Raw genomic sequence first — 25,013 nt, forward strand, 5'->3', positions numbered from 1 at the left:
TTTTTTTTTTTCACTCTCTTCGCCTCACTCAAAAAATTATCTTTCTTTCATTTTTTCGGTGTGGGTTTAGGAAGTTGTTTTACTTGTCAGACGCTTGGGGGGTGAGGGCATTTCCATAGTTGGCACGTATTTGTGTGTGAGTGTGCGTATCCGCGTATTTGATATGAAAGCTCACATCTTACTGTCGTGGGCGTCGATGTCTGTATTTTGCTGAACGCTTGTTAGTCTCTTCGTGACTTGCTGCGTTTTAAAGCTTTTTTTTTTTGCAGCCCTCCTCCCACTCTGTTCTTTTTGCATCTTTAACGTTTTTGGTTTCTCCTACTGTTTCGTTGGTGGCTGTGGAGCAATGCCACATGCCACTACGGGGAGGGGGAGGGGGCAGAAGAGAAGTGAGGACACTTTAGGCGCTGCCGCTTGTGCCGGAGACTAGCAGCGTGTGCAACTCTGCGGTGTACCGGCGCATTGCCTCGTCCGGGCTCATTCCGCGAAGCCGATTCCACGCATCCCACTTAGCGCGGCCGACGAAGTCCATTACCCACGGCTTGGAAACGTTAACATCGCCGGTGGTTGCCTGCTTGTAGAGACCGTAGAACGTCAGTTTAATGTCATCGTTGACCTGCTGCGCCATGGCGGCGAAGAGGGCCTGAGCGGCTTCAAAGTCGTCCCGGACGCCGCGCTGGGCAGCCGTTTTCCCCGCATCGTCCGAAGCCGCACCATCGTCAGTCGCTGTCTTTGCCTCAGCCGTCCCCTCTGTGTACAGGGCCGCGTAAATGGCTGGCAACGGTGTGGCGCCTTGCTGGAGCTGCAGACGCATTTGTTGACACACGCGCTGCAGGACGGAACTTTCATCTTCCTCAATCATATCGTCGGCGGATGCCGTGCCCGCCTCCGCTGGCACCTCGCCTTCAGCAGACGCACGCGATAAGGTGTGTCCACTCTGCCAAGCCGCTGGCCTATCTCGCAGGTCTTGAAAGAAGTTTCGGCACATGCTTATCCATTTTCGCAGGGAACGTTGCGCCTTGGCAGATTCGCTGCTGCTAGGAAAGGCATCGTCTGTCGCCCACATCTTTTCAGCGCTGCACAGCACCATATCCACCAGGGCCGCGTACAACATTTCCGCCCTAGACTGGAACTTCCTGGCCGGTGAGAAGGGAGTTTCTGCCAGCCACAGCCCCTCAAACCGCTCCGTGTGATTCGCCGGCTGAGAAAGAATGTACGGTCGCAGGGGCGAGGCCCCACCAGGGACATCCACCAGCAGCACCTCCACTTTTTGGCACATCAATTGCATGTACTTTCCGCTGGGGAAGAATGCGGCCACCACGGCACCGGCCACGAGAGCTGCAATAAAAGTGACGGGCATTTTACCGGAGCAGGCGGCAAAGTTATCCTCCTCAATGATGTCTAGAAATCGTTCAAGGCAACACTCGCGTGAGACAAGGCGGGAGAGGACAAAAATAAGCCCACTCCACAGGGAGTTTGAGGGCACCACGTACCCACTTTTCTTAAGGTTTAACAGCGTGACGCGAAAGTTACTTAGAACGCTGGCCTCGTGGTTGTTGCGCGCGGATCCTGGTAGTTTGCGCTCCATAGACGCCTTCTCTCGGTAATTTGTCCACATTACGAGAAAAGCCAGTCGCTGGTGTTCTTGCGGCCTAAACGACAACAAGAATGGCGGTGTTGCCGCTGGCTGTGAGCAACAACTGCGGGGCACACTGCCGCCATGAGAGGCCTCCCTGCCTGTTGAGTGTGCCGGACTCCCATGCAAATTGTTTCCTACGTCGTAGATGCGGGTTCCACGCACGACGGGCAGCAAGAGGCCAGAGTAGGCCCCTAGCAGATCCAAGAGAAGGACAAGGTTGCCATTACAGACCTCGTACAGGACATCGTACTCCACTACGATGCCAGGAAATCGAGTATAAAACTCAACCAAAGCATCACAATGTGCTTTAACAATGCATGTGGCAAACCCAAATGCCGAGTCTTTCCCCTCCTCCGTCTTGGCATCTGTGTTTCTCCACATCAAATGGTTCCGTTCATACAAGAGGCACTGCAAGAATGGCTTCAGAGCCGCTGTAACCCAGATGACGCTCAATACAGGCTCGTTTGCATCCACCGATAAAGTTAGTTGTTTGGTGTGTTGAGTGTCGCCGCTGCTTCGCAGCTGTGCGTCACCGGTTTCCTGGGCAGTGAAGAGAACAATAGTCCCACCTAACTCGTTTACTACTTGGCACTCCATAATGTTATTGTGCGTTTCTCCAACACATTTGAAGGAGGTACTCTCTTCTGCAGCGGCCCTCAATAAGGCTAGGCGGTTGTTTTCACTCAGGATATGCTCCAGTACAGTGACGGCGTGCTGCTGATGAAACTCCAATACCGCCGCGGCAGCCTCCTCATGCTCCATGACAAGCGCCAGGTAAAGCAGCGGCCATTCGTCCAGCAAGGCCTCCATGTCGTCCTCCGTGCTCGCGGGCTCTGCGTCGGGATCGCCCAGAAGACTCACATATACGGACAGGGGGCGATACACGTGCCGCGCCGCAGCGTGCACTGAGGTCTCTGTTTGAAGCATGTGACAAACGGCATCCAAAAACGCGGACGCGTCCGTCGGCTGCCCGTCAGGAGTCTGTAGAAGGAACGTTACGGGCTCCCCCATGCACCGACCGTGAATCCACATGGCCATCTATTTCGCGAGGCCCACTCCCAACCTGCACTGCAATCGTGAAGGAAGGCGTAGTCTATTGCTGCAGTTCTCCGTCCAGGTGTGGCTCCACGCAGAAATCTCCTTCACACACTCGCCAGCACGATCTGGCCAAATTTAACTAGGCGCGTTTAGTACGGCCCTCTCACTCTCTGCTTGGGCGTTTAATGGCAATGCTGTAAGCGTGTATATATGTATGTGTCTGTTAGTTGTTACTATTGATTCCAATTTGTATTAGACTGCACGTGTGCAAAGCCGTCCCACACGAACCTCACACACAACAAAAGAAAAGACAGAGGGAGGGAGATGATCTCTACTGGGAAGACACAACCAAGAAGAAGAAACTAAAAAAAAAAAAAAAAAAAAACAATCCCTCTCTTTCTTTCCTGTTGCTTAAACCCATCTATTGTCCTCTCCGTCTACTGATGGATTTCATAGTTGATTTACATCACTGCAGCAAAGACACAAACGCATCCTCGCTCTTGCTCCAACCATCTCCCTCTCTCACCGTGGGTGTCCGCAACGCGTGGCATTCCTGTCTTCTGCGCCTCTCAGACCGTCGTCTGCTTCGCTGATTTCCTTCTGGTTGCCGGCGGACAGGCGTGGCCGGCCACCGTGACTTTAGGCGTGCTCTGCCACAAACTTTGCCACGCGGGCAAACCATTCGTGAAGACCCGGGTGGAAGAGTGAGAGGCTCCCGCCGTCACCAGCCATCATCGTCTGCAGAAAGCGCACCACCTCCACAGAGACGGCGCAGCGGGGAAGAAGCGAGTCGACGCAGCGTTCCATCAGTTCATCGTCCGTGACAGCGCGCGGGATGACGGATCGAACGAGCGACTCGATGAAGCCGGTGACGAGCTTCGACTTCGCCTCATCCACGACCGGTACCTCACCCGCGACGTCCGCCACGGCGGCGTCATGGGCGGCCATCGCACCGCTCTCCAGCCGACCAGCAATCCCGCCCTGCCTCGCGGTAGACGCGCCGCTCGAAGTCGCGCCCAGCGGACTGTGGAGCTGAAACTCCAAGGCTGCTCCGGTGCGTGGGACCTTTCTGCCGCCGGTGGGCAGTACCGTCTTGGCTGTCAAGAGCACCATGGCCTCGTTCAGCTTCTGCGACAAGGCAGCCTCTACAGGCACCTCCACTTCCTCTCCACCCTCTGCCCCAGCCACTACGACCGCTGCGGAGGGATTCTGCATCAACTGCAATGTTTGCACGGCCTGTGCGAACAGTGTCTGCAGCTCCTCCATTGGTAGCTCAAACGTCACGCATCGTGTGCCATTCCACGGGTGGACAATGGGCGTTGAGACACTGAGATTTTTTGCGTCATTCGCACCTGTTGCGGGCTTCGCCCCTGGGCGCAGCGCCTTTTTGTTCGGGAGGTGCTGGACCTTGTCGCTGATGGGAGGGGAGTGTGTTGCGCTCGGGTCGTAGACGGGTGACACAAAAAGGACAAATGTGAGCTTCAGCTGGGAGTTGTCTACTGCTGTATTTTCTGCACAGATGGATATGGAGGATGATGCACCACGCGCTTGGCTTGCCCCACTCCGAATCGGCAGCGCATTAAGCTTACCGGCGAAGTTCCCGTTGACATCACGCATAAAGGATTGACAGAGCACCACGTTCACTTTCGGTATCCCAAGCTGCATGATAGTAGCGGTGGCAAGCAGTGGCGGTAGCTCATCCACAACAATAGGTGGGAGCAGCGAGATGCCTGCCCCGCCCACATCGGCGCCTGCAAAAGAACCACGCTGTGCACGAGCACCCTCACCAGGACGTCCTTGTCCTTGTCCATGCTGCTGCTGCTGCTGCTGCTGTCTAATGTATGCTTCACGTGTGACATCGTCGTACCAAAGGTAATAACCGCCAAGTGGGGATGTCTTTACCTGCAGGTACTTGCGCACAAGTCGCAGAGCCGTTTCGAGGTCAAGTGACTCCGGCGGTGGAAACACGCACTGCATCGCTCTCTCCAGATGCAGGGAGGCAAAGGCAGCGATTAACACTGGAAGTGCGATGGTGTTCTTTTGCGCAGACTCATCCTTCTCCTCACGGAAGCGGGAGGGAGATCGTCGCTGCTCCGACGACAAGTTTGGAGATGCGGTTCCCGAAACAACCCCGCCGCTGCTGACATCCTTTTCGGCGACGTTGCCCAAACTACGCTGCATGGATTCAATGACGGCGGTGACACTCTCGGGGAACATCAAATCCGTCCCAAGCTGAAGGTTATCCTCACCGTAAAGGGAGAAGACGCTGGTGCCGCTGAATACGTGAAAGTTCATGTCCCCTACAAACTTTGCCAAAATTACGCAGGTGGCGGCCATGAGGTGAAACGCCCGGTCTGCGCGTGTCAGAAGCACCGCTAAGTTCAACAGCGCCAGACGCAAAATGTTATAGTCGTGGGTGCCACTCACCACTACTTGCTCCGCAACATCCATCAAGAGTCGTACTGGCCGCTGTCGTGGCGGATCTAACATGTTTAACACCTCTGCTTCATTGAGCTCTTCAGAGTAGACGGTGTCACTCACATGCTTCGCAGACGGCTGCTGCTCGGTTAGCAGCGATGGCCTAAGAAGGCACAGAACGCGTGCCAGCATGAAGCGGCTCTCGATTAGTGGTGTGGGGTGGGCTGTGATGTCATATTGCGGGGCGAGGGTGGCAATGGCATGCTGCAGTACTCCCTCTGCATGCTCCAACTTGCCTACACGCATGTATGCCTCTGCCAGCAGGTTTAACGCACGATGTAGGAAGACTGCTTCCACATTCCACGCCACGAAGGGGCGCCGCCGCCGCCGCAGAGAAGCCTCTGTGAGTGCGGGCAGCCGCCTAGTTTCTAGTAGAGGCACACTGCCGGGGAGCAAGCCGTACATTTCGCAGTACTCTCGCAGTGCCCGCACGGCTGTTTCCAGCGTCTCCAAAGATTCGACCAATGACGCAGACGCGCAGGGGGCGGCGGATGTCTCCCCTTGCCCCTGCCCTCCCTCATGCAACACGCGTCGCAAGGATTCCGCTGCCACAACCGCCCAGGCGTGTAACATGTCAATGCGGTTGTCGGATCCTACGGTGTGGGACATCTTCTGCAAGACGCAAAGTGTCTCTCTGGCGTCTGCGGCGGCGCCTGTGCTCGCCTTAATGGCAGCGTCGTAGAGTGAAAACACACGCCCACTGCAGGTATCACCGCAGTGCTCACACAGGGTAATCGCCTCACGTATCACCTGCTGCGCCGCCATGTATTCGCGAAGCCGCACATGGTTCAGCAGCATGAGCTCGTAGACGTCGCACCAAAAGATGTGCGTTGCCACGGTCCATAGGTATGAGGGTGCGCCTGTGGCTGCGACAGTGGGGGAATGACCCCCCAAATTCTCATTGAAATTTGACACGAGCCACCGCAGCATCGCCAACGCCTTGGAAGAATCCCCGCGCGCGGTATAAATTCTGGCAAGCAGCAACAATGAGTTGTAGCGCAAATAGTTCCCCTCCACCTGTTGACCGCGTTTTGACTGCGTGTTCTCTGGCACGAAGGCGGCCATATTATCTTGCCCCGTGCTCCGCTTAAAAGACGCATCCTTTGTGGCTGTGCTAGCCCCCTTCTCCTGTAGCCTGGCTAAGAGCGATTGCAGTATCTGCTCCGCGGCGTTCAAGGCTTCAAGGCACGCAGAGTTAGCAAATCCGTGTAGATACACCCGTTGCGAGCTCCTTGGACGACCCCCGCGTCGGTCGCTCGAAACAGGCTGATACTGCGTCGTGAAGGCACTCCACACGTACGCAACCTCCTTCGCGCCAAGCGTCACCAGCACGTCGGCAATCGTGAGCTCCACACGCTGCGAGAGGCATACACCGTAGCATGACACCACGGCCTCGTGCAGCACGCTGCCACCGCCACCACCACTTAGGATACTGGGGCTGGTTGACGAAGACGTTTGTGATGTCCACACATTTGGGGCTGTCGCGCTTCCCGCCCCGAGACACTGCGTCAAGAAGGTCTGTATGCACGCCACATTGCTGGCCTGCAATGGAAGCTTGGCGTCGTTGTAAAGGCCCTCCAATGATTCATATTGTTGTTGTTGTTGCTGCGGCTGCTGCTGCTCCTGTTGCCGTTGATCTGTATGCTGCTGGTCTGCCTGTCGGTTAGAGGAAGCCGCTCCTCCATCCCCGCGTTTGCTCTTCGTGGGTTTGACGGCCTCAACACACTCCACCAGCGCCCGCACCCGCAGCCCGGTGCTATCCAGTGCCCCACGTGGAATTCGAACCCCTTGGCACACACCTCGCAATATTTTCATAGAGGCCTTGTAGCTTCCAAACTTGGCAGCCGCCATCGCCTGCACGAGTCGTGCCTCCACGGTGGAAGCGACGTGGCGCATGTGTGTCCGCGCAAAATACTCTGTCAGTGAGGCAACCATGGCGGCGTAGAAGGGAAACTTGAACCGCAGCAGCTCCCACGCAAGGAAGAGCATGTGATGCACCACCTGCGGCATTAGCGCAGGCATGGAATTACCCAGCTGCGGTAGAACAATGAGATCCTCTAGCGTAAAACCCCCAAACTCTCGCAGGCGACGAGGAAAATTACTTGTGGTGCCCTGCTCAAAAAAGCGCTCAAGAATGCGTGCGGCCAGCAAATAGGCATCCACGGCCTTCCCTTGCTGCTCACGGTATATGTACATGGCGAGCGAGCTGATTGACATGATGGCAAGTAATAAACGGGGAAGCCCAATCGTGGCGACAGGGAGTTTGGCCCACGTCTCAGGCGGACGCTTGAGACTGTCTGGAACCTCCAACGCCGCGTCCACAGCCTCGATCCAGCACCGCTCCGCCTCCGCACGCTGACGGTGCAGCAGGTGGATGCGTCCTACCTCGTGCAGCTGCTCAGAAAGTAGGCCAAAGAGACGTCGTTGCTGCAGGTACGTCGTGGACGCCTCATAGCGGGAGAGGACGTCACGCAACGCCAGATGCTGTCCACCTCCGCCAACCACCGCCTCTTTCGCGGTGGTCGGCGTCTCCAGACTCGCCCTCGACGCGGTGTCAGTGTCAGCAAAGGAGGCGCCAACTGCCAAGGGTTCCTTGAGATTTCGCCTCGATGGCAACAGTGTTCGCGCCAGGCGCTGCAACACACGCCGATATCTCTCTGTCGTCGTGTATATGTCCCACGACCGCCGGGCGTTGCGCACAAGCAGCTTGTGCATCGGCTCATTTTGCCGCAGGTGAGCGTCCTCTTGCAGCAGTTTCTCGTCCCGCGCGGCACCAATGGTGCGTTGCAGGGTGAGCGCAAACGGCAGCAAGGCATAGGCGAAGAAGCCGTCGGTCAACGTGTGCACCTCCAAGCAGAGCTCCAGCGAGACAAGCTGAAGGCACACCTGCATGTACCGCAGCAGAAACATGAGGTTATCTACAATTTTCTCCGCCGGAATTGTCGAGCCAAGTCGCAGTGCAATTAGTGCAGAGGCATCGGCGTTGCCTGTTCGTATCGGCTCAGGCACATCTCCCTGCAACAGCTCAGCCTTCCTCGATGACTTCTTCGCCTTTGTTGGCATCATCGCCCACGACTGCTTCTGCACCCTTGATTCTGCTTGCTCCACTAGCTTCGCAATTGTCTTTTCTAGCCCCGCGGCATGCGGCCCCATCGACGCCATTCCTGCTGAGACTTGACCCACGAGCAACTCATGCAGCTCCGCCAGCCACTGCAGGTTCACCTCCTCGCGTCCCTTTTGCTCTGCAGCCTGCACCTCACGCGTGCGCCACTCAAACGACCGGATCAGGCGTGCGGAGTTCAGAGCGGCAAGGTGGGCCAGACGCGCCTCCTCATACTGCCCAGCTGCGGAGGCGTACGAGTGCAGCGACGGTACCCGACCCTGAAAATGCAACTGCTCCTCAAGCTGCACGTCTCGCCCAACCTTCACAGCGGCTGGGTGTAGAAAATCCTTGTCGCGGCGGTAGTCCACAAAGCCATACCAAAGCAAAAATAGCACCCGCTGCAGCGCACGTGCGAGTGGCAGAACACGCGGTCCCCATTCCATCAACTTTTCGTTGGCAGCCACCATCTGCATTGTGTTAGAATTTACGTTGGACAAAGAAATAGAATCGAATGAGAGGCTAGTGACACTCGGGCGCCGCCTCGGCGTAACATTGTGGGGCCCGTGGCAGGGAGGCAGCAACTCTTCGTCGGCCAACGTCATATCAGGCGGTTCCTCACACACGAACATGCGCAAGCCGTCAATGGTCTGTGAGATAACTGCAAATGCACGCGAACAAAAGCCGCATCGGGTGAAAATTAACGCTGAGCGTGCTGCGTGTTGAATAAAACATTCCTCTTCCTTTTTCACTTCGGCCTTCAGTTCCTCGGCTCGCGTTAGAGCAGCCGCAGCGGCAGTCTCCTCCCCATGCGCCTTAAGCCTGTTGTGCCCTTGTCGCTGGCTTGTGACGGGAGCTGCCGCATAATTGCCTTCCTGCGCTTGTTGTTGTCGCCGCTGCTCCAACGAGGACTGGGCGATCACTGAGAGGTAAAAATGCAGCTGGGCCTGATACGGTGCGTTGAACTGCATAATGCGACCTCGCAGCCAACGCAACGCCTGCCGACGCCGCACATACGCGACACCCCGTGTCAATTGTCGTAGCATCTGCTGCTCCGAGGTTGTCCACTGTCTTCCGGTGGTACCGGCGAAAGGAGTGTTTGGTTGCCCCACCGGCGGTACCGCTTCTGTGGCAATGCCCCTGGGAACTGACCTGCGCCTCTGGCGTCTCCCCTTAGCCGATGGAACCTCCGGTGTGGGCTTCTTGTTGAGCCGCGACGGGGTCACCAGCATGTACCCCTCGTTCTCCAACCAGGTCGTCATGTGCTCCACCACGGCCTGCTGGTGGTCTTGAACACGCTGGTGCAACTTCGCAATGGTTTGTAGCGCCTCCGTCGCCACACGACGTGCTGCCGCAATGTCGCCCTGCTGAAGCAGGTGCTCCACAATGTACACAGCGGTCTTCGCATAAAGTGGGTCATCCACTGCCTGCTGCAGGCGGTCAAAGGCTGCCGACGGTGTCTTGCCTGTAAGCGCCTTCGCCACAGCCAGCAACCACGAAGGAACACCCATAAGCGCCTCAGCTGCCGGCATCGATCGCAAACGCTCAGGGGACTTCCCTGCTCTTGCGCCAGCTGACTGAGTGAGAAACGCAGTCCCGCCTGGCACGGTAAAGAGAATGGCTCCCAGCAACTCCAGAAACTCAATGGGGACGCAATCGTCGAGAATGGTGTCGGTTACAGCGTAGGCCCCGCCTGGAAACCGTGGCACCGCTGTATTGCCCGCTGCAACCGCTGCTGCTGAAACACTCAGGCTTTTGGCCTTCGATATCGACATCCGAGACATACTGAGGGATGGATGCGGAAAGGGTGTTGTATTCTCATCTACACCATCTTGATCAAGGCATAACACGCGCTGCACGATCCTCGCACCCCGGCGCAGGCTTTCCTGATAGCGCACTTGCCTCGGGTTAGGATGACTGTAGACGTTTTCCCACGCGCGTGCAAAGAGGCGAAGGAACAGGTCATACCACCCTTGAATGGATACCGGCATCATTGTTAAACCACCCGTGGCACTATTCGAGACCTCTGCAGCGTCGCGAACCGCAGACTCCACATCGGGACCTGCCGCAGACATCTTCTGCACGGTTTTAAGAAGTGCATCGAGTGTCCGGGCCGCCAATAGCTGAACATGTGCATCACCCCAGGTGGAGGCCGGCTGCCGCATCAACGCCTCGCAGAGTGTGGCGAGTGGGGGCAACAAAAACGGGTAGTAGTTTTCATCCGTGAGCGAGGGAAGCAGTGTATTAAACAGCTCAAAGGCACACTGTAGCATCTGACCACTATTCCCTACCCGGGATGCAAGATTCACGGCGAACTGAATTCGGTAGGCGCTACGCATATGCCATAGCTGTAACTTTGTAAGCCCATACCTCAGCTGAAAAGGCGCCTCCATCATGAAACTTTTTCCATTAAACGGGATAAGGCCCGTCGTGTCAAAATTATGGTACGGAATACGACGCGCCTCCACCGTCGACATCCACAAGAGTGCGGAGACAAGTGTCTGAAGCTGCAGTGTGGACGACACGGCAAGCAGCTCCTCGTTGATGTGCATCAAAAACATCGAGATGGGGTCGTCCGTCAACTCACACGCCGCCGTTGTGGTTGAGGCCTCCACCGCTGCGTTTTGTCCGTCTGAGGCCTCGTCGTCGTCCTTGTCACTTTTCGAAAAGGCCGCGTACAGAGCATCTTTTGCACGCTCCGTCATGTTATTAAAGCCCAATTTCCCACACGTCGATATGGCGTAGCACAAGACCATAAAGGCGGAGTAGGCACTCTCGCTCTGTGGCTTTGTACCTGACCCGGTTAACTGAAACTGTCCACGACGGGTCGCATGACGCTGCAACAGATGAAATGCCCCTTCTAACATTTCACGTTGCGTTTTCGTCTGAGGCTCATGCGGCGCAAGACACATGAGAATGAGAGCGTGAAGAAGCTCATCCCCTTCGTCTCTGGCCCAGGCCAGTAACTTTCCTTTTTCATCTTCGCACACTCGCGGCATCTCCAACTCCGCCTGGAGGAGAGACTCAAGAACGTTGGCCTCCTTCATCGTGGTGGCTCCGTACACCTTCGTATTTGCCTGCCGCTCAATCACCAACCTGGCCTCCGACTTGTGCTTCTCCAGCACGGCATAGTGTTGGCGAAGGATGGCCAAGGTCCAACGCAGCTGGACCAGCCAGCGGGTCAACTCGGTCCTCATGTCGCGTATCTCCTGCTCCCGACGGATTCGTACCACGTCCTCTTCCCCTTCCTGCGCCCCAATTGTGTCCTGCGCGGAGGTCCCTCGCGTTGATGCAGCCAATTGGCTGCCACTCCCCTTCAGGCTCCGTTTCTCCGCGGACAGCGGTGCCGAGGACTGTGCGATGCAGCCAAGAGCCATACGAAGAGAAACAAGTGCCATGCGTGCTCGATTGCACTGCTTGCGCAGCGCATGCATACGTCCATCCAAGACACGAAATCGCTTGCTACGATCCCCAGTGTCCTTGCTGAGGGATGCTTTAGACGACGCCGCAGCCTTTGAACCAACATCCCCGCCATTGGCCTCGCCACCACCACTGGCACTCTTGGGACTATTCGAAAATTCCACCTCCACTTCCTGCACATACGCCAGAACGAGATAACCAATGCTGACTCCGTCGGACAGTCCACTCTTCACCTTGGCCCCCAAGTAGGCGCAAACAATCCTATGATACATATCCATCGCCTCCAATTCTTCTTCTTCCCCCTCCTCCGTCACTCCACCACCATGTGACACGGTTTTGTTTGTCCCAACGATATTGGTTGGAAAAGGCGTTACCGCAGAGGCGGAAAGCAGAGCGGATGGCGCAAAGGCGCGTGCACGTTCTTGAAGAAGACCAGCACACTCCTCCATAATTCCTTGATAGACAGCAACAAAGCTGACAGAGAGCACGGTTGAGGTGCCAAGCATTGGCGTAGTTGAGAAGGATGACAGCAGCGCCGAAGCGACGAGGGTGTCTTTCCTGTTTTGCTGCAAAATGGCATTCACACTGGTGCCGCCGGGGCCTGCGTACAACTCGGTAAGTCGCTCTAACTCCTGCGCCATGGCGGCAAGATCGCCAATACACGTTGTTGCCCCCAAACTCACTCGCCGCATTCGTCGTAGAAGGCGCAAGGAGACACCTACCGTGTCAAGAAGCCGCACCTGCAGCATCTTCTTCGACGGTGGTGCCACTTTTTTGAGGCTGGTGTGTATTGTTGTGTGCATCCCCTGCCTTGCATCTTCTTCTTCTTCCTCCTCCAGCTCCCTGTAGTGCTGCAGCAGGAACGCAGCACTGCAAGTGCATAAACAGCCGTACAGTTGCGCATTCGCTCCATTGTACAGCGCGCGGTACAGTAGCAGCGTGAACAACAAGGCCTCCTCATTCACGGGTTCCATGTGAAGCTGTTTCGTGAACAAAGCCTTTTCAGCATCACCACCGCCTGGCACACTTGGCTTCGTCAAGGTCGGCGTAGAAGGGTTGCACAGTAAACGTTCTAGTGTGATACTGGCAAGGAATGACTCATCCTCTTCAGCGGGGATGCTTGATTGAACTACAGTTGGAGCTCGGTTAGGCCGCCGCTTTGATGCACCATTTTTCTTTTCGTTTGCCGCCTCGTTGGCAGCAGCTGCCTGCTGCTGCTTTTTCTGTTCCTGCCACTGGGACCACGCCTCCACAGCCGCAAATTCCTCGGGTGACCCCTGCTGTAGCACCTCTGGATTCGTCCGCACATAAGTGGAAGTTGCGCGGCTTACGACAAACTCCAGTGCCTCAAGTGCCCATCGACGAAGCTGTTTAAGTGACGCCATGGATGACGCTGAGATGGTGCAGGGGAACTTGCTGCGGGAACTCGTCTCTTGGCTCTCCCTCCCTGAAGGCGGCAGGGAGGCGGTTGCCAGCGACAGCAGAAAGCGCAGCAGCGACTCCCACACCCGCCCCGCCACAAGGTCCTTGCTCACAACCTCCTCCTTTGGCGCCGGCTGCTTCTGTTTTGCCTTCTGTTCCTTGAATTTCCCCCCCTTCCCCGTCACTGATGGTGAGGTGGTGAGAGCGGTGGTTGACGCAGGTCGCTTCGGCAGCGCCACTTTGAGTAGCAGCTGCCAGGCTCGATCCAGCAACTCAAGACCACTGGAGGGCACGACCTCCATCATCGACCACAGCGGTGTCGAGGCGCCTAGCGCCGCCGCAGACATCGAATGAGGCTGCTTGAGCGTTGATATACTCTCCGTCACGCCTCCTGACGTTGCGTTTGCGGCGTTGCTGGCGCCGGCCTTCGTCGTGCTGTTGACGTACCACGTATACCGCATCAGGTTAAGAAAGACGTGGTCCATGGCGCGCAGCATCACGTCCTGACTGGCCTGTGGCGGTGGCACCGGATCGAGGAACTCAAGATCAACCAATTCCTGGACCTTCTGTGCCGCCCTCTGAACCACAGTGAGCGCCTCACTGTACATCGCCTGCTGCTCATAGCAGGCAGCGAGGTAGTCGTAGAGGCGAAGACGCCACGGCAAGTACCGCACTGTCGCCAACTTTAGCGCTGCGGACTCACATATTTCCAGGCAAAGTGCAATGTGATGAAGCACGTGCGGCACGGCTTCGTTCACACACCCGCCCGCCCGCCGCATCATATAAAGACACATCTCATACACCGTGACGCAGCCATTGAAGAGGATGTGGTAGCTGTCATCGGGGTCCACCGCTGCAATGCCAAGCAGACGCGATGTCATTGCCTCAATATGGCTTGCCGCCAGCATAATTGTCCCTGAGCAATCGCTCAACGGCGTCTCAAGGGAGAATGCCTGGTAGAATTGGCAGGTGTACCGCAACATGTCGTACTGCGCCAAAAGACGCCAGGCGTAGAGGAGTTCCTTGGGCTGCGCTGGGGCCTTAGTCACCCAAAAACAATGCGCCGGCACATCCTCCGTCTCCTGCAATCGCACCTCACTCTTCTCAGCGCCAGGCTCTCCAGCAGACTTTGCCCGTGCTGCAACCCGCGCTGCCTCAACCTTCGCAGCAGCCCCACGCAATACCTCTCGCACGTCCTTCTCCAGCGGATCCAGGCATATGTCTATCACGTCCTTGTATGCCCCCCTTGACAGCAGGTACTGCGCCGCCGCGAGGCACTCCTCAGCGAACACCGCAACAACATCAAGATCTACTGTGGGCTCACGACGGGACGATTGCGCCGGTGGCACCCCCCGACGCTCAGAGCCGCCCGTGGCGGCCATTGTAGCGTTTGATGGCATCATGGGTTTGATCAGCGTGGAGGAAACCGACTCTGACCTCGCGGCCGCACGCTTTTCCACCTCTTTCCCTGGCTGTCGTTTATGCTCAACAACTGAAACTGGCAGGGAGGCGGCGGTGGTAACGGAGGGGAGGACCCCCGCAGAACTCATCGCGATAGCGCCAGATCGCACATCTGTGAGCAGCTGTCGCAGTCGCCCGCGCTGCCGTTGAATGTCGACAGGGTCTGCGGCAGTGTATTGAAGGCCAACAAAGTGTCGCAGCTCTAGCTTGAAGTTTCGCCTGCATTCGTCTAACACCGACATTCCCCCCTCGTCTCGCTAAAACCGCAGGCCCCTTAGTTTACCCCCCTTGCCCCTTTCCTCTTTTTTTTTTTTTGGCTGCCTGGCGTTTATTTTTGCTTTCCGATGCCCAGCAAAAGCAAATGGCAACAACTACGTGGAAGTCAGTAAAAAAGTTACACAGCAAGCATCAAGACACGTGCCTCTGGATGAGACCACGCCACTTCCCTCGTGCCCTCTCACAAGAAAAGAGAGCCAATTAAAGCAATGGAAAGGAGAGGGACGGTTTGGGGCCCAGTGTGAGCCCAAAGATCCCCCATGCACACTCACACCCATAAGCAGATGAGCTCAAATGCAATATGACTGTGATAAATGGACTCTCGTTGAAAACTCACGACGAGGCAGACTCCAGGGCCCTGCAACAACACTCACCGGATGAGAGCCATCCGCGTTATTGGTGGTAGCCGAGGGTTATGGCGAGGGACGAAGAGAGTGAAAGGGGGAGGTAAGTAAAGCATGCAAGAGCTGCCTCCGCACTCCCGTTTGATGTGACCGCCTCAACAAAAACAAAAACAAAAAATCAAACAACCAATTTAAAAAAAAAAAAAGCAAATAATCCAAATCCGGGGAGACCCACCCGTGTGTTTAGCCACAGCTGGCCGTGCCCTCCTCTCACGCACCTCCTGACAGCCATTCACCGACGCTTTTCCTTCTCCCTAATTGCTCTCAGGCTTTGCCGCAGCTGGCCGCCGTGGGGACACATCCGCCAGACAATGCCGACACACCGGCTCGTACAGCTCTGCACCGCCCACCACCACGACTTCCCCCACCTCCACGCGGCGATGTGTAAAAAAAGCATCCCGGGTGCGACACCTCATGCATATCGCGGAGAGCTTCTCCACCACCTCACAGTGTGGTATCAGGCGGCAAACATCACCAAAGAGCTGCTGGTGACAATCGCCGTCGAGCGAGGCAACAAAGACCCACTTCCCCATGGCCACGGCCGCAGTGCAAAAAATGTAAAGATCTGCAAAAAACTGCCCCTCGTCAATGGCAATCACGTCATATTCGCGCCAGTCCAACGCATCACCGCCGTCCTCTCGACTTCTCTCTTCAGCAGTGGTGTTGTTGCCGCCAGGGCCACAACCGACGTGGCGGCAATTAGCTTCTGTGTTCGCTGACACTTCCCAACGCTTCAGTTCCCACAGTGCAGAAACGGCAACATCTGCCGTGAAAAGCGTGTGGTGCGAATGCGTCGTCAGCTCCCAGTCAAAGGATGGCGAGACCTCCGCGTTGTCCTGCTGTTTTCCTTTCGCCGCGTTGCGGTAGCGTGTGTCGCTTCGGTGTGTGACAACAAGACAGCGGTGCTTCGCAGCTCGCAATCGCGACACGCGGTGAATGAGTGCTGACGTCTTGCCTGCAAACATCGGCCCGATAATCAGCTCCAGCCGTCCCACAGGCGTGCCCTGGCGGAAGCACCCATCTTCGCCGGTACCCGCCATAAAGTGATATCTACACACGGGAGGAAGTGGCAGGTAGCAGACCCTCCTGCTGGGTGTAAATTCCCTCTGGCTGTGGTGTCTGGGGGTGGAGCGCCGCCCCTGACTTTAATCTGCGGAAGGGGTGAAGGAGACGTGGAAGCGCAGGATACGAAATAAAGGAGAAACCACCAGCAAGATGGCCGTCATTAAAAGGCCTTCGACTGACACACACTTTCGCTGTTCCTTTTTTTTTTGTCCCTTTTCTCCACCTCCTCGCGGTTACCCAGAAGGAGGCACCACCGGCAGTTTCAGTACGCACGCATGTGGCGCGTTTGTCCTGTTCTTTTTTTTTCTTTTTTCACAACACTGCACCTCCTTACTCGCTGATCATCCGCCCCCTTCCTTCCGTTTCTTCTTATTCTTCTTCCTTTGCGTTCATTTCCCCTCTAGACACCCGCATGAATGGGTGTCATTACACACAGCCTCTCCTCGTTCCTTCCGAGCGCGTTATATCTCTTCTTCCCCCTCCTCATACTCCCTCTTCTCCTCCTTTTAGTGTAGCAACCGCCCTACTGAATGTTGCCTCTGCCACTCCACAACCGCCCTCAGTGTAAGTTCATCATCGTTGTCCTTTGCGGCATCACCACCCCCTCCGTGCGCGCCCCTCTCACCGCCGGAGCAGCGTCCGGGCATTAAGGTGTTTGAGCACAAAGGCCTGTTGGATGGCCATCTCACGCCAGAACTTGTAGCGGTCGCTTGCCGAGAAGTGCCCGCTGTCAAGGTCCATCTTGAGCAGCAGCTCGTTGGTGTCCGTTTTGAGCGCACGCAGCTTGGAGGCCCACTTCACTGGCTCCCAGTAGGCCACACGAGGGTCATGCAGTCCAGCCTGAATCATGAGGTGCGGGTAGTCCTGCGCGCGCACGTTGTCCACAGGGCTGTAGCTGTTCATGTAGTCAAAGAACTTGTACTCGTTCGGGTTCCCCCACTCCTCCCACTCGCCCGTGGTGAGTGGAATGCTCGGGTCGCACATCGTTGTCATGACGTCCACAAATGGAACGCCTGCCAGCGCGACCTGAAAGAGGTCGGGTCGCATGTTTAACACGGCCCCAATCAACAACCCACCTGCACTACGCCCTTCACACGCCAGCTGCGAGGGGGTCGTTAGACCAGTCTCAATCAGGTACTCCGCGCTGGCGATGAAGTCTGAAAAAGTGTTTCGCTTTGTGAGATACTTGGCCCCCACCTCGTACCACGCCCGGCCCATCTCCCCCCCACCGCGGATGTGGGCGACGACGTAAATCATACCACGATCCACGTAGGGCAGGTACTTGATGCTGAACTCCGGCTCCATGCAAAGCCCATACGAGCCGTAGCCGTACAGCATAGTTGGGTGCGGCTTGCTCAGGTCGAGGCTGGCGTCGTGCACAACCGACAGAGGAATCTTCGTCCGGTCCGGCGCCGTCGCGAAGAGGCGCCGGCAGACGTAATTTTTTGCATTAAACCCACCGCCCACCTCACGCACCTTCACCGTCGTGCGGCTTCCAGTGGCGACGTCCAGGTCGATCCATGTCGTGGGGGTTGTCATGGAAGAGTAGACAAGGCGCAGCGTCGCTGTGTCGTACATCTTCATCTGGGAAAAGGCAGGGTGGACGGCGAAAACGGGGTCGTCAAACGGCACCTCCTGCAACACGGCACCGACGAAGGACCCGTCACGACCCGCCGGCATCGTCCAGACACGCGTTAGCCCCGCACGTCGGCCGGCAAAGACGGCAAACTTCGCAAAGACAGCCACAGTCTCGATGAACGTCTCCTCGCTGTGTGGCACAAGGACGTGAGCCCACTCCGCCGGCGCGCTCCGTGTTGCCAGCACCACCTTGCCGTTCATGCAGTCGTCCTTGTTTGTCAAAATAACCAGCGTATCCGTGCCATGGAGCTCCACGTCATAGCGCACGCCCTTTTCACGCGTGCGAACCAGTTCCAGTGTTGTATGACTGTTTCCCTTGCGCAGGTCCAACAGGTGCACCTCCGTTGTTTCCGAGGACACCGAGCCGATAACCAGCGTGTGCCCGTCCCCCGACTTCCCCATAAAGGCGCTAAAGAGCGGGTCATCCTCCGTGTATAAGCAGACGTCCTCCGACTGCGGATTTCCCATGACGTGTCGCCAAATTTTGTGATCCCGCTGCGCCGCGTCCTTCGTCGTGTAGAAGAAGCAAGACGCACCCGGGCCCCACACAATTCTGCCATTGGTCCCCTCCACCACATCCGCCGCCGCGTCCTGCACAAAGCGGACGTCGTACACCTCATTTCCGCTGTAGTCCACCGAGTAGGCAACAAGGGTGTGGTCCGGCGGTGCCGGCTTCACTGTGTGCACTACGCAAAACGTCTTCCCCTCGGCCAGTTTGTTCTCGTCCAGGATCACCTGTTCCTCCTCGCTCTTTCCAGGAGTCTTTCCAAGAGGAACACGGCAATGAATTTTGTACGACAACCCCGCCACCTCTCGCGTGTAGTACATGTAGTTATCATGCAGATACGGCGCGGACATGTCTGTCTCCTGTATGTGCGCAATGTGCTCCTTGTAAAGCGTCTCGGAAAGGTCCTTAATGTCCGCCGTGCGCTCCTCAAAATAAGCCTGCTCCAGCTTCAGGTGGGCAATAACCGCTGAGTCCTTGCGAGCATCATCCCGCAGCCAAAAAAGCGGGTCATTGCGGCGCAGCGGCGGATACATCGCGTTCTTCCCACGGTCCTCGCCATCAACGTGGCCAAATACCACCTCGTGGTCCTTAAACGCCGCGATAGGGCCGCGCTCCATCAACAACGCGGCTACAGTGATATATATATATATATATATATATATATATCCTTCTGTGTATGTTTTATTGGTTGCTTCTTCTTTTTCTGGTGACCAACCCGCACGATGGAAGAGGTATCCGCAGGGTCGTTAGGCAAAACATGATGTGCGGGGAGGAGGAAGGAGTACATTTGGACAGTGCAGACGGCGAAGCACCGTGACTAAAAGACACGGGAAAGACGCCCACACGGGCAGAAAAAGAAGGCCAAGGTGTCATTGGCTGCAGTACCGATGACTCTGTACATTCGCCTCAGCGAAGCAAAAGCGGACAGTTCCAAGGCATGTCACATAAAACACACAGGCACACACTCGTACAGACATGCAAGGCGACAACACCCCCAAAAGTGCCACCACAACAACCACAGCAACAGTAAGTGCATTATACATGCAAACATGGGCTTTGTCTCGCCAGACCCACTCTTTTTTGTTTTGTTTGTTTGTTTGACTTTCCTTCTTCCTTTCATTCACACATACACACACACCTTGCGGATGTGTGTCCCTCCTCATCATCTTGACTGCTTCTACCCACGCAAAGGAGGTGTGGTGCGTGTCCACCGTGTCTGCTTAGTTCTTGCGTCGTGTGACGTGGTCGTAGATGGTCACCTGCACGTACTCTGGAGTTTGAATTACACTGCGGTTGCTGTTGTCGCCCGGCGTCGGGGCCCGTGGGTCGACGTTGATGGTCTTTCTATCCCGCTTGTGCTTCATAAGCAACCCCATCTCGTTGGCGGCCAGCACCTGGAAGGTGAAGCTGTTGTTGTAGAAGAGCGTGTGCGTTTTCCAGTTGTAGTAGCTCAGGTCCGTCCGCTTCGGTGTGAGCCGCTTGCGCTTCGTAAAGTACTCCGTGAAGTCCTCCGTCTTCAGCCGGTGGCCGTAGTCGATGTACGCCGACACCTCCTGCCCCCGCACCACGTCGCGGAGAAAAATAATGGTGGACAACTTTCCATTCCGCACGAGCTCCTCGCGCTTCGCCAGGGCGCTGAGCAGCGGGGCATCGTCCAGCTTCTTCCCCGCGCTGCAAATAACGTCCACCGTCTCCTCGCGCCGCGACGGCCCCTCGAGTGCGAGCAGGCGGGCCGCCTCGAACTCCTCACGGCTGAGGAAGTCTTTGCCCTTGTAGCCAAGCTCGACGATCTGCCGCGCGGCGTCTTGGTTGCCGAGGTAGAAGAGGTCCTCTGCGGTCACCTGCTGATCGAGGTACTCCTCATACGAGCTGAAGTCCAACACGTTGCGGTCGAAGAGATCGCGTTCGCCCTGCGCCGTGAGGCTCATGGCTGTGTCACAGTGTTCTGCTCCCGCACAGATACGACGATGGTGGGAGGCGGCAATGAAAATAAAAGAAAAAATGAGGCGGCAATAAAGGGCAGTGGCAGCAGGAGAAAACATCAAGCCCGTGCACACCCCGCGTAACCCGGCGAGCGTCCACCCTGACACACCGACAGGCTCCAATAAATCGAAAGAATCATAAAACAGACACACAGTAGCAGCATCAGCAGTAACGAAACGAGCGGGAGATAATGAATGCGCAAAGAAGGAAATGGATTTCACATTGATGCAAGGAGTGGACAAGAAAAAAAACTTAAAGAAAACGTTGGGGCAGAAATAGAGAGAGACGAGAAGTGAACCCAACATGTAAAAAGACACACTGACGCACACATGCAAAGGGTGAGGGAGCGAGAGGGAAAGAGACCCGACTGGGTGTCATACACCACAACCACCATCAGCCACCAAACCCCCCTCCGCCGCCGCCTCGTGCGCCGCAGCACTGAACTGCCGCACACGAAACGTTTTCACCGCCGTCGTTATCTGCAAACATAACGCCGAAAGACACATTGCAAGCGCCACGTAATCTACACACCGCGCCTGCCGTGCCAACATGCCACCGGCGTCGGTGGAACCGCCCGTGTGGTTCGTTTGCAGGCAGGTAGCAAAAAACACCGCAGTAACGCCTGCTGCAAGCGCTACACACAGGGAGAGAAGCGTCGCAAACAACAGGGCCGGCACCACCACCGACAGCGACGCCGCCTCGACGGAGGCCAGAGACCGCATGGGCCCCGCCAGCGCTACAGCGAGAGACGCTCCACACAGAACGGAAGTCACGGCAATCATTGACTGCATCGAGGTGGGCTCCGGGGTGGCAACCGCTGCTGAGGGCGTCGTTATGGATATTAGCCCCACAAGCCACGCCGCCACCACCGTCGTCAAGAGACCAAACCCGCAAAAGCGTACAAAAAACCCAAGAACAGGCAACAGAAATAGCGGCAGCATGACAAGCACGGTGAGCGAATAGAGATCCGCAAACACCGAAGAGGTGGCATCCCCAAAGAGCACTGAAGAGAAGAGGGACTCAGCCTCAGTGAGAAGCAGCACCAAGGCCAGAAGACAGCCGCCTGAGATGCAGCAAAACACAAAACGTACTTCGATGTGCCGCAGGATAAAGAGGAGTTTGCGTGCGTCAGTTACGACGTCAAGAGTGCGCCGCGCCCCGTGACACTCGGCAGGTGGGAGGAGCATAAAAAACGCAAGGGCAAACACGGGCCCTGTGTAGGTTAGGTAAAGAAAGACACGCAGTGCCCCCGCGACCCCGCCGCTGCTAAGACGTGCGACGGCGAAAAAGATGAGCCTCCCCGCCGCCCCGCTCACCAACCAGAAGTGCACTGTAAAAAATATGAGTGAGACGGTGCCAAGGGGAGCACCCAACTCGGCACAGTTGATACATAGCACCGCTACTGGAGTTGCGGCAAGTCCAACTGCGTGTAGTAACTGAGATAACAGCAGCACGACAAGGCTGCCAGACAAATATCCATGCAGCAGGCAGAATCCACCGCCAACTGTTGCGGCCGTCGCGGCAAGGAGCAAGCCGTGCCGCAAAAAACGGCTACCATTGCAGAAAAACGCAGTGAGCGACGTGGTGACACAAAATGCAGCTGCATCAGCAAATAAAAAAGTAAACTTCATAACGTTTCGCCTCGGGACAGAGCTTTCGACAGTGTTAAAGATATCCACACCAGCAAATAGGCCACTGTGGGCCATGGGTGGGAAAAAGAGGCCCATTGCAAGTATATAGAAGAGCACCTGTCGCATTATTGCTCTAAAGCACACCTGAGGATTCACACCGGTTTTCAACAACGCCTCTGTCTCACATTCCACATCCACAGCAAGGTCAGTCGCAGTAGCACAGACGGGTCGAAAAACAGGTATTTCGTTTTCGTAAAGAAACCATGCCGTAGAGCCACCCTCCCCGCCGATCACACCCGTGCAGAGTGACGAGAGACCCAAACCAGCCTGCGGGTCAAAAGGACTCAAAGAACCAGCAGTTCCTGCCTGCAAACCCTGCAGCGTTCCGTATGAAGGTAATACATGAGTGGTAGTGGTGATCCTGCGCTGCACCTTATCACACTCCTCTTCAACTTTTCCGTGTGAGCCTCCCAAGCGCGAGTTTACATGCGCGGCGTTGAGTGGGTCCGACGCGGACAAAGCGGCTGTACTGGCTGAAGGCGTCTTCGTCCACTGCTCTCTTTGTGAACCACATGGTAGAACGACCTGCAACGCAGAGTTCGCCCTCTCCACGGGTGCTTCCGTTGTGCGCAACTCCTGCGCACCGGCACTCGTTCCCACGCTTCTTGCAAATCGGCTGCTTGCACTGTGGGAATTTCGTGACTCACACACGCTGCTTGAGGGCGACTCCCTGTAGAATGCCGCGAACATTGTGGCAAGCTTCGTTGAGGCCTCATTCTCGAGAATGTTGCGCATCATCAACTCCTCACTTGCTAGGGACCGCTTCAGCGTGTCGTCATACGCCGCCCCCTCCTCGACGGTGTGCTGGAATAAATGCCCCACCAAAGAGTCGATGGATTGCGCCGGCGTGTTCACGCCCGTACTGTGAGCCGACCACGGGATAAGTTTATCGAAGACCTCATATGCGGCATGAGTTTGAGGCGACGCTGGCCGGGGTCCTCTGGCGCCCACGCTATCAACCTCGGCGTCACGGAGTGTGCGCGACGCCAGTGAGGGCTTTTGCGAGTCCCTCGCCTTCGTTCCTTGCATCTTTTCCTCTCCGCCACTGCTGCCAGGAGGACATGACTGTGCTGGCTCCAGCGCCGCCTCCCTCTTTCCGCCACCTGTCTTAAGCCTCTCATTTTTCCCTGCCCGCGATGAGGTTTTCCTCCATGTCCTTCCCATACTTTTTTTTTTACGTTTTCACTCTCTCTAGTCGCTTCTCAATCTCTACGTCTTCGTCACTCACTGCACCGCCCTCCTGCGGGGATGCCACTGCAATGTCGCTTTGCTGCTCCGACGGTGAGGCCAAAAGGCATAGGGGAGGAGCAAGGCACAAGACGCGCACGGAGGTGGACCACGACGCCTGACAGATGACTTGCGACGCACCCAGCCAGAGAGCAGACACGCACGGTATTTCGCCTCGTGTGGCCGCGCGCCAGCACAAAAAAAAGAAAAAAAAACGATTGACCCGCGCATATATGCGAAAACAATAAAACAAAACAAAAAAAAACAAAAATAAAAAAAACAGCAACCGTACAGGGCTTTGTGCATGAAACCGTCAGGGTAGCACACGCAGCATCATTTGGCCGGCCTCGTACGAGATGGCCGTCCCCGTGCAGACGCCTCTGGCACACGTGCGTGTGTGGTGTCTGCGGGGCGGGAGGTGGACGACGCTGGAAAAGAGAAGGCACACGCACAGGAGCGACAGGAGAAACAAAAACAACAACAGAACAAACAGCCAAAAAAAAACAAAAACAAAAAAAACGTAAACACACACACAACAACAACAAAAAACAATCTTAAGCACGTTAGATCAGACTGTACCGCTTGTACATGAGTGTCCCAAAGACAACACTCAGAAACACACCGCCTGCCATGAAGAAGATACCAGTTTCCAACTCATTGGACATGAAACCGGCATTCCTCAAAGGTGTTGTCATGAACAAAGGGGCGTGTTCTTGTAGCGTACGCAACAGACACTCATCGCGACGCTGCTGCAACGCCTGCAACATCCTCATCTCATTTCCTGCAAACAACAACGCGTCTGACAAATTCTGATGCTTCAACTGCATTTCTTCTAGAACACGGCGCTGCTGCTCCTCCTCATTCTTCCCATCGACAGCCAAGCACCCCTTCCCGGCACAGGCAAGGTCCTCGCCGACGCCATCAAGTCTCAGCAGAAGCAGCTTCTCCCTAGCACCCAGTTCCATGAGATTCTCACGCATCACCCCCACGAGACGCTTATGCTCCTGCACGAGCATCTGCAACTCCATCACCAAATCCCGTGCATCATCTCCATTTTCAACGCAGCCAACATACATTTCAACAAGCTCCTGCTGACGATGCGGAATCCTCCCATCCCTTATAAGCTCGCCCAGCTTTACCAACGATTCGGAAAACTCGTGAAGCTCTGCCTCAACACCCAACAAATCACCACCCACCTGCTCAATCATATGCCTCCGAAAATCATCACACCCTTCTGAATACAAATCAATCACCGACTCCCCCTCAGCTTCAACACAAACCGTACTGCAACCCTCCGCAAGTGACAAATCAGGCACACATAACACCACTTCACCGCCTACAGAAAAATCCTTCACTTCAAAACAAGGTCGATTACCTACACTCGCAACCACAAAATCAACAGCTTCCCTTGTCTGGCATTCCGGCCCCGCCTTGTCCATGGCATTCCTCTCAAGCTGCCGCTGCAGCTCGCCAAGGCATCATCGCGCTCCTGCAGCCGGCTTCATACCCCGCCTTGTCCATGGCATTCTTCTCAAGCTGCCGCTGCAGCTCGGCCAAGGCGTCGTCGCGCTCCTGCAGCCGGCTTTCATACACCGCCTTGTCCATGGCATTCTTCTCCAGCTGCTGCCGCTGCAGCTCGGCCAAGGCATCGTCGCGCTCCTGC

General features: G+C 56.2%; 7 protein-coding genes across 7 annotated transcripts, besides 7 other annotated features; all 7 read right to left on the reverse strand.

Annotated features, from left to right (window-relative positions):
- Positions 1–400: 400 nt before the first annotated feature.
- On the reverse strand, positions 401–2,677 carry TraAM80_07083 (putative acyl-CoA binding protein; the record flags this gene model as incomplete). Its single annotated transcript, XM_029383894.1, has 1 exon — positions 401–2,677. One exon carries the CDS (start codon positions 2,675–2,677, stop codon positions 401–403), a length of 2,277 nt encoding a protein of 758 aa, XP_029236241.1.
- A 350-nt stretch (positions 2,678–3,027) lies between these two features.
- Positions 3,028–3,065: a sequence feature (A-rich).
- A 251-nt stretch (positions 3,066–3,316) lies between these two features.
- On the reverse strand, positions 3,317–14,800 carry TraAM80_07084 (uncharacterized protein; the record flags this gene model as incomplete). Its single annotated transcript, XM_029383895.1, has 1 exon — positions 3,317–14,800. One exon carries the CDS (start codon positions 14,798–14,800, stop codon positions 3,317–3,319), a length of 11,484 nt encoding a protein of 3,827 aa, XP_029236242.1.
- Positions 14,801–15,335: 535 nt separating this feature from the next.
- Positions 15,336–15,389: a sequence feature (A-rich).
- A 103-nt stretch (positions 15,390–15,492) lies between these two features.
- Positions 15,493–16,278, reverse strand: TraAM80_07085 (putative thymidine kinase; the record flags this gene model as incomplete). Its single annotated transcript, XM_029383896.1, has 1 exon — positions 15,493–16,278. One exon carries the CDS (start codon positions 16,276–16,278, stop codon positions 15,493–15,495), a length of 786 nt encoding a protein of 261 aa, XP_029236243.1.
- Positions 16,279–16,770: 492 nt separating this feature from the next.
- Positions 16,771–16,808: a microsatellite.
- Positions 16,809–16,924: 116 nt separating this feature from the next.
- TraAM80_07086 (oligopeptidase b) lies at positions 16,925–19,066 on the reverse strand (the record flags this gene model as incomplete). The annotated part of the gene is made up of 1 exon (XM_029383897.1): positions 16,925–19,066. One exon carries the CDS (start codon positions 19,064–19,066, stop codon positions 16,925–16,927), a length of 2,142 nt encoding a protein of 713 aa, XP_029236244.1.
- A 19-nt stretch (positions 19,067–19,085) lies between these two features.
- Positions 19,086–19,115: a microsatellite.
- A 410-nt stretch (positions 19,116–19,525) lies between these two features.
- Positions 19,526–19,549: a microsatellite.
- A 120-nt stretch (positions 19,550–19,669) lies between these two features.
- TraAM80_07087 (putative flagellar/basal body protein) lies at positions 19,670–20,377 on the reverse strand (the record flags this gene model as incomplete). The annotated part of the gene is made up of 1 exon (XM_029383898.1): positions 19,670–20,377. The coding sequence occupies one exon, from the start codon at positions 20,375–20,377 to the stop codon at positions 19,670–19,672; it is 708 nt and encodes a 235-aa protein (XP_029236245.1).
- A 429-nt stretch (positions 20,378–20,806) lies between these two features.
- Positions 20,807–23,287, reverse strand: TraAM80_07088 (uncharacterized protein; the record flags this gene model as incomplete). The annotated part of the gene is made up of 1 exon (XM_029383899.1): positions 20,807–23,287. The coding sequence occupies one exon, from the start codon at positions 23,285–23,287 to the stop codon at positions 20,807–20,809; it is 2,481 nt and encodes an 826-aa protein (XP_029236246.1).
- Positions 23,288–23,588: 301 nt separating this feature from the next.
- Positions 23,589–23,630: a sequence feature (A-rich).
- A 187-nt stretch (positions 23,631–23,817) lies between these two features.
- Positions 23,818–23,902: a microsatellite.
- Positions 23,903–23,913: 11 nt separating this feature from the next.
- TraAM80_07089 (uncharacterized protein) lies at positions 23,914–24,789 on the reverse strand (the record flags this gene model as incomplete). Its single annotated transcript, XM_029383900.1, has 1 exon — positions 23,914–24,789. One exon carries the CDS (start codon positions 24,787–24,789, stop codon positions 23,914–23,916), a length of 876 nt encoding a protein of 291 aa, XP_029236247.1.
- Between the last annotated feature and the right edge of the window lie 224 nt (positions 24,790–25,013).

The sequence above is a fragment of the Trypanosoma rangeli genome, assembly GCF_003719475.1.
Source record: "Trypanosoma rangeli strain AM80 chromosome Unknown Tra_15.4_contig_00280, whole genome shotgun sequence".
Classification (NCBI taxonomy): domain Eukaryota; phylum Euglenozoa; class Kinetoplastea; order Trypanosomatida; family Trypanosomatidae; genus Trypanosoma; species Trypanosoma rangeli.